The 16,245-nt window shown below is 38.1% G+C and overlaps 1 protein-coding gene across 1 annotated transcript in view; it reads left to right on the top strand.

The window, feature by feature from the left end:
- The window catches only part of Vps4b (vacuolar protein sorting 4 homolog B), a 29,807-nt gene extending 15,413 nt beyond the window's left edge, over nucleotides 1-14,394 (top strand). The window contains exons 5-11 of the mRNA XM_040737589.1: nucleotides 3,826-3,945; nucleotides 5,348-5,504; nucleotides 5,819-5,967; nucleotides 6,915-6,996; nucleotides 9,438-9,657; nucleotides 11,627-11,767; nucleotides 12,970-14,394. Coding sequence (XP_040593523.1) covers nucleotides 3,826-3,945; nucleotides 5,348-5,504; nucleotides 5,819-5,967; nucleotides 6,915-6,996; nucleotides 9,438-9,657; nucleotides 11,627-11,767; nucleotides 12,970-13,071 — 971 coding nt within the window. The 3' untranslated portion in view covers nucleotides 13,072-14,394. The remainder of the gene's footprint in view (nucleotides 1-3,825; nucleotides 3,946-5,347; nucleotides 5,505-5,818; nucleotides 5,968-6,914; nucleotides 6,997-9,437; nucleotides 9,658-11,626; nucleotides 11,768-12,969) is intronic.
- Nucleotides 14,395-16,245: the final 1,851 nt, after the last annotated feature.

Here is a 16,245-nt window from a genome sequence, read left to right as displayed (position 1 = left end):
TCAGAACTCACATACTAAAGCCAGACATAGTAGCATACATCCATGATCTTGGTGCTGGGAGGTGAAGCTAGGTAAATGCCTCAGGTATGTTGGCCTGCCAGCCCAGCCTGCCAGGTGGCCTCTGGGCCAGGGAGCTCTGTCTCATAAAGAAGATGATGAATGAGGAATGAACTTGAGGTTGTCCTCTGCCTCCACACAAGACACACGGACTGCCCACCTACACATGCAAACACACACATGCTATAATTTTTAAAATTTCTTATTTCTGAAATAATATTTTAACATCTTACTTGTGTTTTAGATTATGGTATTTAATATATGATTATTAGGATTAAATGGATTATGGTATGAATTTTCTGTTAGCTAATTCAGGGACTTGTAAGATTAAATGTCTGTTTGAATTTAATTTTTTGTATGTATTTAGTGTGTGTGTGTGTGTGTGTGTGTGTGTGTGTGTGTGTGTGTGTGTGTGTGTGTGTGTGTGCGCGCGCACCACAACACCTATATGGAAGTCTGAGGATAGCTTTCAGGAATCAGTTTTGTACTTCCATCATGTAGTTCTGGGGATCAAACTTGGATCCACAGGCTTGGCAGCAAGTGCCTTTGTCTACTGAGCCATCTTACCAGCCCCTAAATAATATCCTAATATAATATACAGTGTAATGATAAAAAAAACAGTGCACTTATATTCTTGGAAGTAGAGTCAGTTTCTATTTTTCAGTAATCTTACCTTCCTTGCCTTTTTAGTTTTATAAACCATTAAGTTTTGTCTGGCACTTAATCTTTCACAACTAAGTATTGCAAAGTCACCTTTGAACTTTAATAGAAATACTAATTAAACATGGGAATAAGCTGAGCCTCCTGTAGCAGTTGAGAGGCGGAGGCAGACAGAGCTCTGTAAGTTTTATGGCCAGCCAGATAGTTCCAAACAGCCAGACATATTGAGACCATGTCTCCAAAAAAAAAAAAAAAGAGGGGGACCAAGCATTGGTGGAGCATGCCTTTAATCCCAGCACTCGGGAGGCAGAGGCAGGTGGATCTCTGTGAGTTCAAGGCCAGCCTGGTCTGGTCTACAGAGCAAATTCCAGGACAGACTCCAAAACAATACAGTGAAACCCTGTCTCGAAAAAAAAAAAAAGAGGGGGGGATATATCATGCATACTTGGTGAAGGAGGTGTATATGCATATGTACATGCATGTTCATGTGTGTTGGTATTCGTGGTATGTTGGGAAGGGTATGTGCGTGTGTGTAGAAGCCATTGCTGTGTTCGTGAGCATTCTCTACCTTGTGTATTGAGGCAGAGTTTTGTACTTGAACCCAGAGCTCACCATTCAACTTAGTCTAGTTAGCCAGCTTGTTCCTCTGTATCCCCACATGCTGTGATCACATGCAATCACACATCTACCTGGCATTTACATGGCACTGGGAATCCTAGCTCCAGTTCTCAACACTTGTTCTGCAAGCTCTTTACCAGTTGAACTGTTTCTCCAGCTTCTCTTTGTATTAGATTACATGAAAATCTTGAGTTAGCCAGATGTACATGGTTAAAGAGAATTTACTTTCATTTAATAAATGAAGCCTCATCATGTGGTGTAGATTTTTTTTATCATGAGGTTACTGATCTTAGTGGAGCATAAACAATGCACGTTGACTTTTGTGTGTCACAGTGAACTTTTAGATTGCAAAATATGGTTTTATTCAATTTTAGCCTAATGACTAGAGATTTTTATACCAAATATAGGCTTAGAATCATAGGTGATAATCCCTCACAAGAAATTGGGTTTAAAAGTAATATGATCAGTGATTGTACATAGAGATGTCTATGTTCTGTTTAAACAACTACTTGTCATCTTTTTGTGTATGTTCGTGTGTGCATGTGTATGGAGGCCAGAGGTTGACTTCAGGCGTCTTCCTAGATCACTCTACCTTAGTTTTTGCAACAAGCTCTATTACTGGACCTAATGCTTATAGGCTGGTAGACAGTGAGCTCCTGTCTCTGCTCCCCACACTCCCAGAGCTGGGGTTATAGACATGCGCCACCACAGTTTGACATGGGTGCTGGGAAGTTCTCTGAACTCGGAGCCTATGCTTACACGGCGTGACTTTGCTGACTGAGCCATTTCCCGGTGTAGAGTGGCTACTTCTCATCTTATTGGACTGTTTAGTCATTTATAATAAAGCAGTTCCTGTGTACTAGAAAATTGGAAAAGCTTTTGATAATAGTTAGAGGTTTCTTCTACTAATTACAGGACTCTTTTCTTGCACTCTTACTATAACAGTTATAGTTTTTGAGAAGCTAAATCATTCCTTTAACTTTGCTAATTAAAAAAAATTCTATTTAAAAGCCAGATAGAAAGTTTGACAAATCTCAAGGAAGAATCGCAGATCTTTAAGAACACATTGTCTTTTCCATTATCTGTTCCTCTCTCATTTCTATTTCTTCTGTCTTTCCTGATCTCGTCTCCTGTCTTTCTGTCTTTAGTTAAAAATCACCAAAGTGTATTCTCTCTGTTATTCTCAACAGAGAGTGTTAACAAGAGAAATATTAAGCCAGCCCCACTGAAGAAGTACAGTACATGGCTCTATACTCACTGTGTCACCTGATCCTTGGGCTATCCTGTCTATGTGGTTTGGCCAGGTAGTACTATTTTCATTTCACTATTGAGGAAGCAGAAATGTAGGCACTGAGTCCTGTCCATAGGTGCTCAGCCAACCACCTAAGTTCTTGCCTCTTCCTGATTTCATTTAACAACTTCATTACACTACTTCGAAGACAGTCTTAGTACAGTTTTACATTGTTTTTATTTTATTTTTCCCCATACTAATCTCAGTTCCCCCTCCTTTCCCTCCTGCTCATCCCCCAGCTTCCCCGACTCCACCCCCCATCTACTCCTCAGAGAGGGTAAGGCCTTTCAGAGTCAACAAAGTCTGTCACATCACATTGAGGCAGGACCAAGGCCCTCCCCCCATATCTAGGCTGAACAACACATCGCTCCAAAAAGCCAGTTCATGTACTAGGGATAAATCCTGGTCCCACTGCCAGTGGTTCCATAAACTGCCTAAGCCACACAACTGTCACTTACATTTAGAGGGCCTAGTTTGGTTCTATGCAGGTTCCCCAGTTGTCAGTTTGGAGTCAGTGAGCTCCCACTTGGTCAGCTGTTTCAGTGGGTTTCCTCATCATGGTCTTGACCCCTTCGCTTATCTTAGCTCTTTCCTCTTTTCATCTGGACTCTAGGAGCTCTGCCCAGTGCTTAGCTGTAGCTCTCTATATCTGCTTCCATCAGTTACTGGATGAAGGTTCTATGATGACAATTAAGGAAGTCATCAATCTGATTCCAGGGGAAGGCCAGTTCAGGCACCCTCTCCACTATTGCTTATATTCTTAGTTGGGGGTCATCCTTGTGGATTCCTGGGAATTTCCCTAGTGCCAGGTTCCTGCTAACCTCATAATGGCTCCCTCTGTCAAGATATCTGTCCTTACCCCAACTCAATCATCCTGCTCACTCCTGGTCTCCTCTGATTCCTCCTCCCTCCTTCCCTTTTCTCCTTCCCTTCCCTTCCCTTCCCTCCCCTCCCCTCTCCCATTCTACCATCCCCCTTTTCCCTCCCCTTCTAACCTAGCTCCTACCCACCATGCTCCTGATTTATTCAGGAGATTTTGTCTATTTCCCCTTCCCAGGGGGATCCATGTATGTCTGTCTTAGTGTTCTCTTTGTTACCTAGCTTCTCTGGGGTTGTGATACAGTGTGGTTTTTAAATGTTGCTTTCTAACTTTGCTGAATTAGTCTTTCTCAGTTTAAAGGTGACCCAATATTTTGTAGGTGCCATTGTTATAGAGCGACCAAATGTGAAGTGGAGTGATGTTGCTGGTCTTGAAGGAGCCAAAGAAGCACTTAAAGAGGCTGTGATTCTGCCTATTAAATTTCCTCATCTATTTACAGGTGAAATGACTTTTAAACGCTTTTTATTTCAAGCATATAGCGATTAAGGTAGAGCATTGTGAGCTCATGTCTTTATATTATGAATTATCTTGAATTGACAATTTAAAATGTAGTAACTTTATCTTCATAAAGATGTTCCTTTTCATATCTATATTTGTAGAATAATCTAAGTGTCAGCCAGTACGTGTAAATCTCTGGAATAGTACAAACTCATTAAAATATAATATATATATCCATATTAATAAATTTCAATCCACATGGTAATTTACTGAAAGATGTCCACATCTATTATAAGGATCAGAAATGTTTAATAAACATTTAAAAGGTAATCACTTAAATAAAAAGTGTGCACTACGGAATATCATTTTCAATCCTTCAGTGTTCTGTGCACCAAGTACCCACTTAGGGCAACACTGCCTTGTAGGTGTATGCATTTAGAACAGAAAAACAGGGGACTGGAGAGATGTCTCAATGGTTAAGAGCACTGACTGCTATTCCAGAGGACTGAGGTTCAATTCCCAGCACCTACATGGCAGCTCATAACTTTCTGAGATTACAGTTCCAGGGAACCCAACACCCATGGCAAAACACCAATGCACATAAAATAAAAATAAAATTACAAAAGAAAGAGAAAATCAGAATTCAAGTAAAAGTTAATCAACTCTTTCATAATCAAGATCATTCTGCTGCAGACAGTGAATACCTATTTGCAGTTTGTATGTGAATTTTTAAATTTATATTTTATAATTCTATACAGCCTACTATATTTTAGGCAAATAATTTCTGATTAGCCAAATTAAGGAACCAAAAAAAGTTGATTTTTTTCCCTCCTCCTTGTTTCATTTAAGTAGAAGTAGGATTTACAGTGATACCTCCCAATCATTACCAACCATTGAAGCAGCTGATTGTCACACTAGCCTGTGTTTACTGGTAAATCAGGAATTCGTTAGCACTCCAGACTGTCAGCGTCGCACCCTGTCATCCTCCACAGGTGACAGATATTTAGAAGCAAGACTTTGCAGCTGCCCTGCTCTGTGGCTGTGTCTTTCTTGCATTAGTCTAGTGTTGAGCAGTACCTTTAACTGAACTTTCTTTCCTGGGGAGAAGAGACCCTTTGTTTGTATCATGCATTGCAGTCTCTATACATTGATTGAATAGATGAGTGAGCAAGTAAATGAACTTCCTCTGAGGCGGTCAGCGTTTTTGTGAATGCGTTTTTTATGATGTTTCTAGACATAGCAAGTCACATACACTTAGACTGATGAGTTTTAACTATCTTTTTAATCTTACTGACAGCTTTGTAATGAAGATCTTTTTACAGCATTCCTTAGTGTGGACAATGTCTGCAGTAGCTGAAATGAATATTATGGAAATTCTTATATTTTTCTAATGCAACTTGTAGGGAAGAGGACACCTTGGAGAGGAATCCTATTATTTGGCCCACCAGGAACAGGAAAGTCCTATTTAGCTAAAGCTGTTGCAACAGAAGCAAACAACTCAACGTTTTTCTCTATATCTTCCTCTGACCTTGTTTCTAAGTGGCTGGGGGAAAGTGAAAAGTAAGTGTCACTCTGTGCATTAATAGATTTCATGTACCATTGCTAAATACTCAGGGGAAGAATATAATATAGATATTCATTTCTCTGTCAAGCTCAGTACCTAGCTGGGAATTTATTTTTGTGGGAAAAAAGCTAGTAAGTATGTGTATGCACTTGTATGTGTGCCTGTGCAAATAGCTTAGTGAATTATTTAGTATCTAGTTGTAATTTATTGTTTTCTATCCTACAGCCTTTTGTCTTTGTGGTTTTTATACTTTGGGTATATTGCCTTGTTGTGGTCCTTTTGTACCAGCTTTATTTGTTTTTACTTCTAGACTGGTTAAGAACTTATTCCAGCTTGCCAGAGAGAACAAGCCTTCCATTATTTTCATTGATGAGATTGACTCTCTGTGCGGTTCAAGAAGCGAAAATGAAAGTGAAGCTGCACGGAGAATTAAGACCGAATTCCTGGTTCAAATGCAAGGTAGTACTAATGGTTTTCAAGATAACTTCTGATTCTTGCTTAACCATCAATGGAAAAAGAATTTATGTAGAATTTCTCTAAAACCTATTATTGCCATTCTTGGCTTTGTTTTAAGACAGGATCTCACTATGTAGCCCTGGCTTGCTTTTAACTTCTGGTGTAGACCAAGCTAGCCTCATGGATAATCCGCTTGGCTCTGCCTTCTAAGCACTGAGATTAAAGATATACACCACCACTCCCTGCACGGATGTATCATTTTTGTAATTGTCTTACAGGATTCACAGATATTATTAGTAAATAGATTTTATCTCTACTCAGGTACCAGGAAGTGCATGAAAGAATATTTTGAAAAGAGTATTAACAGTATGTGTTCATAATCTAGGAGATTTGCTTCTTTGGATGGTGCGATTGGTGCTTGAGCAGTGTGGTTCTTGATTAGTTACAGTTTTTGTAAAGATGAAGATGAAGTACATCAGTGTTACATAAAGAACTACCTTTCTTAGTGGAACATACAAACACAGAGTGGAGAGTAGATTAAAAATGTGTGTGTGTGAGTGTGTGTGTATATGTGTGTGTACGTGTGTACAAAGAATGAAATTCTCATTTGCAGAAAATGGGCATAACTATACATAATCTCATTAAATAAACTAAACCACTCTCAGAAAGACAGATATATTTCCTCATATTTGTGGTTACTGGATTATATGACAAATGTAAACCTATGCATATCTATATGTCATATAAATAGAAGAGACTGCTTCAGGGAACCAAAAGAACTAATGGGAAGGGAAGAGATGGGACATTGGGAGAGTATATTCTAAATGCCTTACATACGTCTGTGAAAATATCCCTAAGTAACAGTGTTACCTGTAGTTAGTATACACCAATAACTTTTTAAAAAAGAAAGCATCAAATTATCATTTAAAACATTACCTATTTTAATGCAGGAGTTGGTGTGGACAATGATGGTATTTTGGTTCTGGGAGCTACAAATATACCCTGGGTTCTGGATTCTGCAATTAGACGAAGGTATGTTGTTAGAATAAACATATTATTTCTAACCAGAGGTGTAGCAATAAGTGATCATGTCCCTTCCCTTTATAGGAATTTATTCTTATAACTTTTCAATTTTTAAATTTTTGAATCCTTTTTATTAATCAATCCTAACCCTCTTTCTCCCCTGTGTTGGAGGGCAAGGAATGGTCATTGCTTGTTTGTTTGCTGGCTAGAGTGAAGATGAGGACTCTATATACTGGAGTTTTCCACTTTGAAAAGTACTTTGCTTGGTGTCTATACTTAACTTTAGTTTTGATTAAGTTTAGGAGGAATGATACTTCAAAATTGACAAAAACAGTCTGTATCTCTGTGAAAATCCTTCACATAAAGTTCTACAAAATGATTTCCTTTTCTTTTACCAAACAAAATATTTTTATGGATTACTTGGTAATTTCATATAATGTACCCTGATCACATTCACTTTACAGTTCTCAAAGGTCTGCCCCCCATCCTTGTGTACCCCCTCCCCAAAATAAGACAAGTCCAATTTGTGTTGTCTATATAGTCACTGGACCATGGTCAAACTCTCAGTGGCCATCCCCTTAAAGAAAACTGAGTCCTTTCCTATCTCCACGCCTACCAGAAGTCCTCAGTTGTGGAGAGCTACATTTCAGCATCCATATCCCAATTTTGCAGAGTTCTCTATGGTTTCCTGTCTAGGCTGTTAATTTTGGGGGTGGGGTTTTCACAGAAGCCTTCTTTGTCTGTTTTTCTCAACTCTGAGTCTGAAGTCATTGACACCTCTGCAAAAGAACCTTCCTTGCCATGTACAATCAGAGGGAGCAGGGAGCAGAAGGCCATGTTGATGCCTGTGGTCCATGCTACCACTGAAGACCACATGGGTGTCTGTGGTTTATACTGCCTTCTGAAGCTGTGTTGAAGTTCATTTGGGCTGCCACTGGAGACCATACTGGTGGCCATGGCAGAATGATTTGTTATTCTTACCCCTTATTCTGTAGCTCATGCTAGCCCTCGACTCAACAGCAACCTCCTTCTTCAGCCTCTCCCACATGCTGGGATTACAGACATGAGCTACCATGCTAGGTAAGGTAGATAGATTTTTAATTTAAAAAATAAGAAAAGTTTATTTGCTACTGGGTGAAGTGGCAATCATCTGTAATCCCAGCACTTAGAAGGCCAGGAGAACCAAGAACTCAAGGTCATCTTCAGCTAGGTAGCAAGTTCCAGACCAGTTTAGACTGTATAAACTCTGTTTAAAACAACAAAAGTTTGTCATGTTTTAAGGTGAAATTGAGACTTCAGCTATAGAAACAGTGTATAGATTCCTAACAGCTCTGGAACTCCCTAGAGCATTCTTTAATTGCATGATAAACAGAGCACTTGAGTGTGTGCCACTTTTATCATTTGTTGATTTGACAGAATGCTAAATTAGCATCCAATACCACCAGAGGAACTGTGTTAGGCAGTTTTAGAAAGTGGCCTGATTCCAAAGCAAGCCTATGTAAAGGTAAGAGAAATTTTAAAATATCACTGCCACAGTGAATCTGCAAAAATTGTTCTTCCTTGCTTCCCTTCGTTCCAAATGCCTGAATTTTATGATGCCAAGTGTCACTGTGGCCACAGCAACTCTTATAAGAAAAGCACTTACTGAGGGTGCTTACAGTTCCGAGGTTCAGTCCATTGGTGTCATGGTGGGAATGGCAGTGTGCGGGGAGACGTGGTGCTGGAGAAGGAGCTGAGAGTCCTCCATCTTGTAGGTCACATAATGTGGTCTGTAGCACTGGGCAGTATCTTTAACATATATGAGACCTCAGAGCCCACCTCTACAGTAACACACATCCTCCAACAAGGCCCCATTTCCTAATAATTCCAGTCCCTTGGGGGCCATATTCTTTCAAGCCACCACAACTAGTAAAATTATTAATAAACTAGTTATGATGTATAGTACAAGGATTGTTCAGAATGAACTCCATAGTGAAAAGAATATCTTGTGTAATGTTTAGTCTGTAAGATTTCAAATAGTTTTGCTATTTTTAACTTAGAGAATTATGGTAGTCCTTAATTTATACTATGAGTCATTACTGTTTATCACAAGTTGAGTGTGCAGATCTTGTGAAACCTGCCTTTATGCCATGAATCCCAGAAGCAAACAGCCAAAAATGAGCCAGAAGTTGCATGTGGAAGATTGAACCAGGCAAAATTTGTTTCCTGACTATTCTGACATTAGTTTTTGGTATATTATAGCCAGTCTCCCCTGAGGTAGACAGGCAGGTATCTGTGTGTGTGCACATGCACTTACATATGTGGATGTTTAACTCTGGGTGTGTTCACCCTAATGTGATACAGTTGGTTATACCTAACTAAATGTCTATGGTTTTTCTAAATATGCGAATTTTACATTGAAACTAAGCATAAATGTTTAGCACCACTTGTATAATTTCTTTTATTTTCAGATTTGAGAAACGTATTTATATTCCTTTGCCTGAAGCACATGCCCGTGCAGCCATGTTTAAACTGCACTTGGGCAGTACTCAGAATAGCCTCACAGAAGCAGACTTTCAAGAACTTGGGAGGAAGACAGATGGCTATTCAGGAGCAGATATAAGTGTCATTGTACGGGATGCACTTATGCAACCTGTTAGAAAAGTTCAGTCGGCTACTCATTTCAAAAAGGTAAACAGCTTTAGTCTGCCTGTCATGTGCCCTGGCTTTTTTCTCACAGGAGTTGGAATGGCTCAACGTTATAATAAGTATGCTTATGTAATAAATATCTTTCTGTGGCATTGAAAATAGTTCCTTGATGGGCATGGAGGTGCATGCCTTTAATCCCAGAGGCAGGTGAATCTGTGTGACTTTAAAGCAATTTCCAGGACAACCAAGGCTACACAGAGAAACCCAGTCTTGAAAGACCAGAAAAAGAAAGGAAAGAAGGAAGGAGGGAGGGAGGGAGTTTCTCCACTGGAGATTAATCATGGTCCTAAAGTACTGTGTTTTCTATGAAGTGATCTGAGGCATTTCTGGGTCGTTCTGATAGTTGAAAATGTACTTTGGGGGTAGCCAGAGCAATCTGGAGCAGAGTCTACTATTTTTGCACCATATGTGCACCATACCCATGTAAATAGACTAAAATCCCTGATCTCATACAGCTGGGGAAGAAAGATAGACATAAACACAAGTAGACTAAGTATGAGTATGTCTACAGCAAGCTGAAAAGATGTACTGTACACCTACATCAGTCCTTAAATAAAGTTAATCATGAAATAAACTTGACAGCAACCCCAAATTGATACAAATGTTTTACCATCTAAATATGTGTATGTAGTTTTGTTACAAAGGTTCTTTTATTAGAAATTGCTGAAACTTCATTTTAACTATGCTGTGTTTCATGAAATGACAGAAATTAAGCACTTTATTTTTGTCTTGGTTTGCTTTCTCTTGATGTGAAAAGCAGTCTGGAGAGGAAAGATTTATTTCTTTGGGTTTTGATTATAGTCCATGTTGAAAAGAAATCAGAGCAGGAACCTGGAAACGAAAACTGATGCAGGGGCCACGGAGGAGTGCTGCTTCCTGTCACTCCTTTGTTACATACACCAGGACCATCTGCCCACAGGTGATACCATCCACAGTAGACTGGGTCCTCCCACACAAGTCATTAATCAAGAAAATGGTTCATAGACTTTCCTATATATGGGCCAGCTTGATAAAAAGTCTTTTTCTCAGTTGAGTTTCCTTCTTCCCAAATGATTCTAACTTGTGTCTGACAAAAAACTACCCAGTATAGCACTTACATGGTGTCTTAGTCACTTTCTGTTGCTGTGAACAGACACCATGTCCAAGACCAAAGCAGCTTATAACAGAAAGCATGTAACTGAGGGCTTGCTTACAGTTTCAGAGGGTGAGCCCAGGACCATGGTAGGGAGCGTGGCAACAGGCAGGCAGGTAGGCACGGTGTTGGAGGAGTAGCTGAGAGCTTACATTTTATCTGCAAATTGGAGACACAAACTGGGCTTGTCATGGACTTTTGAGACCTCAAAGCCCACCCCCAATGACATACCTCTTCAATAAGGCCACATCTCCTAATCCATCCTAAACTGTCTACCATATAGAAACCATACATTCAAATATATGAGACTGTGGGGGACATTCTTATTGAAACCACCACACATGAAGTTTTGCTTTAAGTTTTTGTTAAAAGAGACATAGATATTGAATAATTTAAGACTAAATAGTCCTGCAAAATGTCACAAGTTTTCCAGCCATGGAAAAGAACAAGTTTGGAACATTTTGTAATGTGTGTTTGGTAACTACCATTTAATAAGCATCAGAGGAGGATAAGAGAAGGGGTAGCCAGAAGTAACTGCTTCTCTTTCAGAGCATCTTTCCTTTCTAACCCCAATAGGTGTGTAAATTATTTTATGAAATACAAAGCTATAGGAATGCATCAAGAAAAATTTTGAATCAACCAAAATCTAAAATATTTTAAATCAACCTAATGATAACATCTTTTCCATATAATATTTTTCTTGGAGTAAACATTTTAATACAGCATAAAAAATAATGTATTCTTAACTTTCCTGATAATGACAGAACTCTTAATTCTTATTTCATTTATTCAGATAAATTCAAGTTACTGTGATTACAGGTTCGTGGACCCTCAAGATCTGATCCTAACTGCATTGTAAATGACCTGCTGACCCCCTGCTCTCCAGGAGATCCCGGGGCTGTGGAAATGACATGGATGGATGTCCCTGGAGATAAACTCTTGGAGCCAGTTGTTTCCATGGTGGGACACTTTAAATCAGTACACACTAATTTGTCAAAGAGCAAGCATTCATTTCTGTAACATCAGCTAGAGAATTTATGATGATAGAGAGTTTTATGATCAGGCTTATATATTTAATACTTGAGAAATTGTAAATATTAATTGTGCTTAGATGTAAAAATAATTATCGTAAGTTGTGAGACTTGTGTTAACTGGAAAGGCTATATTTTGAAAGCACAGTTTTCTGGCTATATAAGTCATCCACAGATTTCTCAAGTATATTGCATAAAATATTGTTAAAAGTTAAATAAAATGTGAGTTTTGCCCCTGAATCTCACATGTTTAAAAATAACCAGAAATATCAACTCTTGTATGATACTGTTCATAAATAGTATTGTTTTTGTTTACTTTTTTAGGCTGCATAGACAGACACCAGAGATAGATGTCTGTGTATGTGTTCATCTCATTGGTGCTTATCTGATTATTCAGAAATCCCTTTTGTTGTAGTTCTTGATAGATTAGATTTTTTTTAAGGTTTTTGTATCCTGTACTGCTTTGAAGTATTCACAATAATTTAGAGTTCTTCCTTATTTCAGTTCCCATGCAATTTTACTGGAACCATTTATTTTTAATGACTTCCTAACATTAGCATATTTTCAGCTTCATTATTAGTTTTAACTTAAAAAATTCTCATTACTCTGTAGCATTGCTTCATTTAAGTAAAACTGAGTGATGTACATAAATGTGTTTTTGTGATAAAGGGAGTATGATTCAGTAAGTACATTTCAAAAGGAATATAGTCCTGTTACTACAAAATGCAGTTTTCATGGGAAGGATTGAAATAATGTAGAGGATTTTCTGTTATTGAATAGCTAGTAGACTCAACTTTCAGAATTTGCTGCTTCAGTTACAAATTTCCACAGAGATTGTATGAAATTATTAATTTCTTGAGAAATTACCATTTTCCTTCAGAGTTACACTTAGTGGGAAGCAGACTTGTTGTTGAAGGGAAAGAGTTAGGGCCGGACTGTGGAAGGTGATGGTCCCTGGCTGCTAGGACTGTCCTTGTACTAGGTGATGAGCACCCAGAGGCACAAAGAAGAGGAGTAAGGGATTTTCTCTTAGGCTCTCATGGTACTGCAGACTTTCCTTTTGACTGTAAATTAGTAATGATAGTTTTTACTGTTTTAAGTCCATTGTTAATACTCTCTTTTCTCTGACAGTGGGATATGCTGCGGTCACTGTCCAGCACCAAGCCAACCGTCAATGACCATGACTTGTTGAAGTTAAAGAAGTTTACAGAGGATTTTGGCCAAGAAGGCTAGTGCAAAGACAGCAAGAGCATGTTTACTCTACATTTCTTCTCTTTTGTAGGTATTTTGCCTTTCTTGAATGACATTCAGATTATTCCCAGTAAAACTCTTTACACAGGAAAATATACATCTCACTTCAGTGTTCCTTTAAGTTTGTGTTGTACTTTTCCTATACTACCTGTCAAGTTCTCTAATTAACAAAGATTGTCAAATGGTAAGGAAGTGAGCAGTGGCATGAAAAGCAGCAGAGAACTGAAACAGTGAGGAGAGCCTTGAGCTTGGCTTGATATGCATTGATATGCAGCATTTAGTATTTTCACAAGCACCCTTTCAAAGAACAATGTCCTTCCTTCTTCCTTTTGTTTTTAGGAAATTAAATAGGGCTAAAGCTAATGATATATGAATATCTTGAAAAAAATCTTTAAGCATTCTTATCAATGTAAAGCTATTGCTTTATTAAAAAATTAAAATGGTAGAATCTTTACTCTCAGGGATGGGTGGTAAAGCACAGAACACTGTGATCAACTTGGGGGTTTATGCCACAGCCAGTGCTACTGTTGGCTTCGCAATGGATTGGTTCTTCCTGTGTAGATTAAAGTGATTCCGCAAAAGGCAACAGGCTTTTATAACCACCTGACACCTTTCACTGTGCAAGAGACTTTGTAAGTTAGTCATCTTCACTGGAAGGAGAAAGCTGTCTACTTCAGTGTCTTTTTGTAGCCAAGATTAACCAAAACAGGTGGCAAAGAAGTATACATTTTTTAAGAATTGTTATAAAATACTGTAATGGGGACCTTTAATAATAAGAAAATGGCTTCCTTTTGGACTTTAGGAAGTTTCCTGTGTTTGATGTGGTGTGTATGTATATATATATATATAAATATATAATTTTTAAAATACAGAATAGTGAGAATCTTGTCTTTCACTTTTAAGTTCAGGGAGCAGTTTTGTCCTAGCCACACAAACATTATCAATGTGGCATTTCATGAAGCTTTAGAGATAAACTGATGTCTCGCTAAACATAGCATCATGCTATTTTAATGGCTTCAAATAAATGATCTGAGGTTATGTGTCACACACTTGTGTACCAACTCTGAGTTGTGCCTTGGACATTTGCATTTACTACATGCAAACAATTACTAGGTTAACTAGAATTGCTATGCAGTTCTACCTTGCATACACAATAATTACATTTTAAAGTATATTTGCACATTTTACACGGTATGCTATAGGATTGCCTTTAAGTTTTCTGTACAGATTATTTTTGTTGCTATTCAATGAAAATCATAGGCCTGAAATATACTGTTCTTATGTCAAGTAAATTGCTATAATCTACTTTTGGCTATCTTGTGTATTCCTTATTTTGGGGCCTTTTATATAGGAGACAATGTCTGAATTGGTTAAAGAATACATTGGATAAAAAGAAATAATTTATAATTATAAATGAGTATATATGAAGGAATCAGAGGTGGAAGTGCATGCCTATAACCCCTGAGTTCAAGGCCAGCCTGGGCTCCATAGCAAGACCCTGTCTTTAAAAAAAAAATTAAAATTATTCTCTTCAACAGTTGCTGTGTGAGAGCTGCAAGTTATCTTGGCAGAACAACACTGAATTCTTTCTAAATGAATTGGTTTTGTAGTTTCTTAGTGTTCTTTGACTATGAAGAGACACTATGACCAGGGAAATTTTATGAAGGAAAAAATTGAATTGGGGCTTGCATACAGTTTCAGAAATTTAGGCCATTGTCATGGTGGGGAGCATGGCTGCATGCTGGTCTATGTGGTGATGGAGAAGTAGCTGAGAGTTCTACATCAGGATCTGTGGTCAGCAGGAAAACAGATAGCCACTGGGCCTGGGTTGGGCTTTTTAAAACATCAAACACTACCCCCAGTGAAACACCTCCTAATCCTTCTCAAGTAGTGCCACACCCTGATGAGTAAGATTCAAATATATGAACATTTTAGGGCCGTTCTTATTCAAACTAACACATGTAGTTTGTGGATAAATCATTTATAAACTGTTGGGGTCAGTCTTGAGTAATAAGAATTAGTATAATTTTATTTTAATACACTTGAAATTTTTTGTGAATCCAAATTTCAAAGAACTATATAAATTAGTCAAATATATCACCGAATGGTGTTGATAAATGGATACTTTAATTGCAGTTTATTATTTTACAGACAGGGTCTTACTGTGTAGCCCTGGCTGACTTGAAACTCGTTATGTAGACCATGCTGGTCTCGAACTCAGAGATCCACCTTCTTCTGTTTCCCAAATGCTAAAAGGCACTAAGCTCAGACCTTCACACCTTAATTTTTAATGTTCCTAAAGATGTCTGTATTGCTGTGACTTGGAGTTATTGCTCCATTCCCTAATCTATTTTTTAGGGATTAAATTTATTTGTGGAAACTAATACCTTTACACTTCTGGAATGGTAGGATTTGCTTCATAAGCCATTTTCATATTTGTGTTTCTGTGTTTCATGATGTGTGGGGCATATGTGTGGACATCAGGATGCCTTTGTGGAGGGAGAGGGGAATAGGATTGTGGCTAACAATAGCATTTAATAGGAAACTGGTTAATTGCCCCATTTTCATGTAGAATGGCATGCTCACTGAAGGGATGTTGAGAAACTTCCTGGCAGCTGCAATAGAATCAAAATAAAAACTAAGAGCAGCTGTTGGTGGTTAAAGCACGGACAGAAACCCAGGGATATCCTTTGAGTGTTAAACATTTTTTGTAGTCATACTTCTAAAATAATCTAGATAAACTCAGTATCTGATCTTGTAGATTTACAGATTGTGTTAGTTGTATATATACAGATTCACCATGTTATGTTAAAGGAGGAAAAAACAAACAAACAGAATCCATAAATATTTAAATATATGTATTTATAACATTTAGAAGAATCTGCGTAAGTACAAGTATCAGGAAGATGTCTGAAAATGGATGGTATTGGTCAACCAGGAAGAGTTTCAGATTTAAAATATAAGGGGATAAAGTTGTCTCAATGGTTGAGAGCACTTGCTGTTCTTACAAAGGCTGGAGTTTGGCCCCAGCACCCAAATGATAGCACATCACCATCAATCCATAGGCACAGTTTGGTGCACATAAATGCATTCATTCAAAATACTCATACAAATGCAATAACATCTTTCAAATTCAAATTCAAATGTAATATATTA

This window comes from Mesocricetus auratus, unplaced genomic scaffold (assembly GCF_017639785.1).
Source record: "Mesocricetus auratus isolate SY011 unplaced genomic scaffold, BCM_Maur_2.0 Super-Scaffold_100676, whole genome shotgun sequence".
Classification (NCBI taxonomy): Eukaryota; Metazoa; Chordata; class Mammalia; order Rodentia; family Cricetidae; genus Mesocricetus; species Mesocricetus auratus.
The sequence above is the reverse complement of the archived record's forward strand: the minus strand, read 5'-3'. Positions and strand labels throughout refer to the sequence as shown.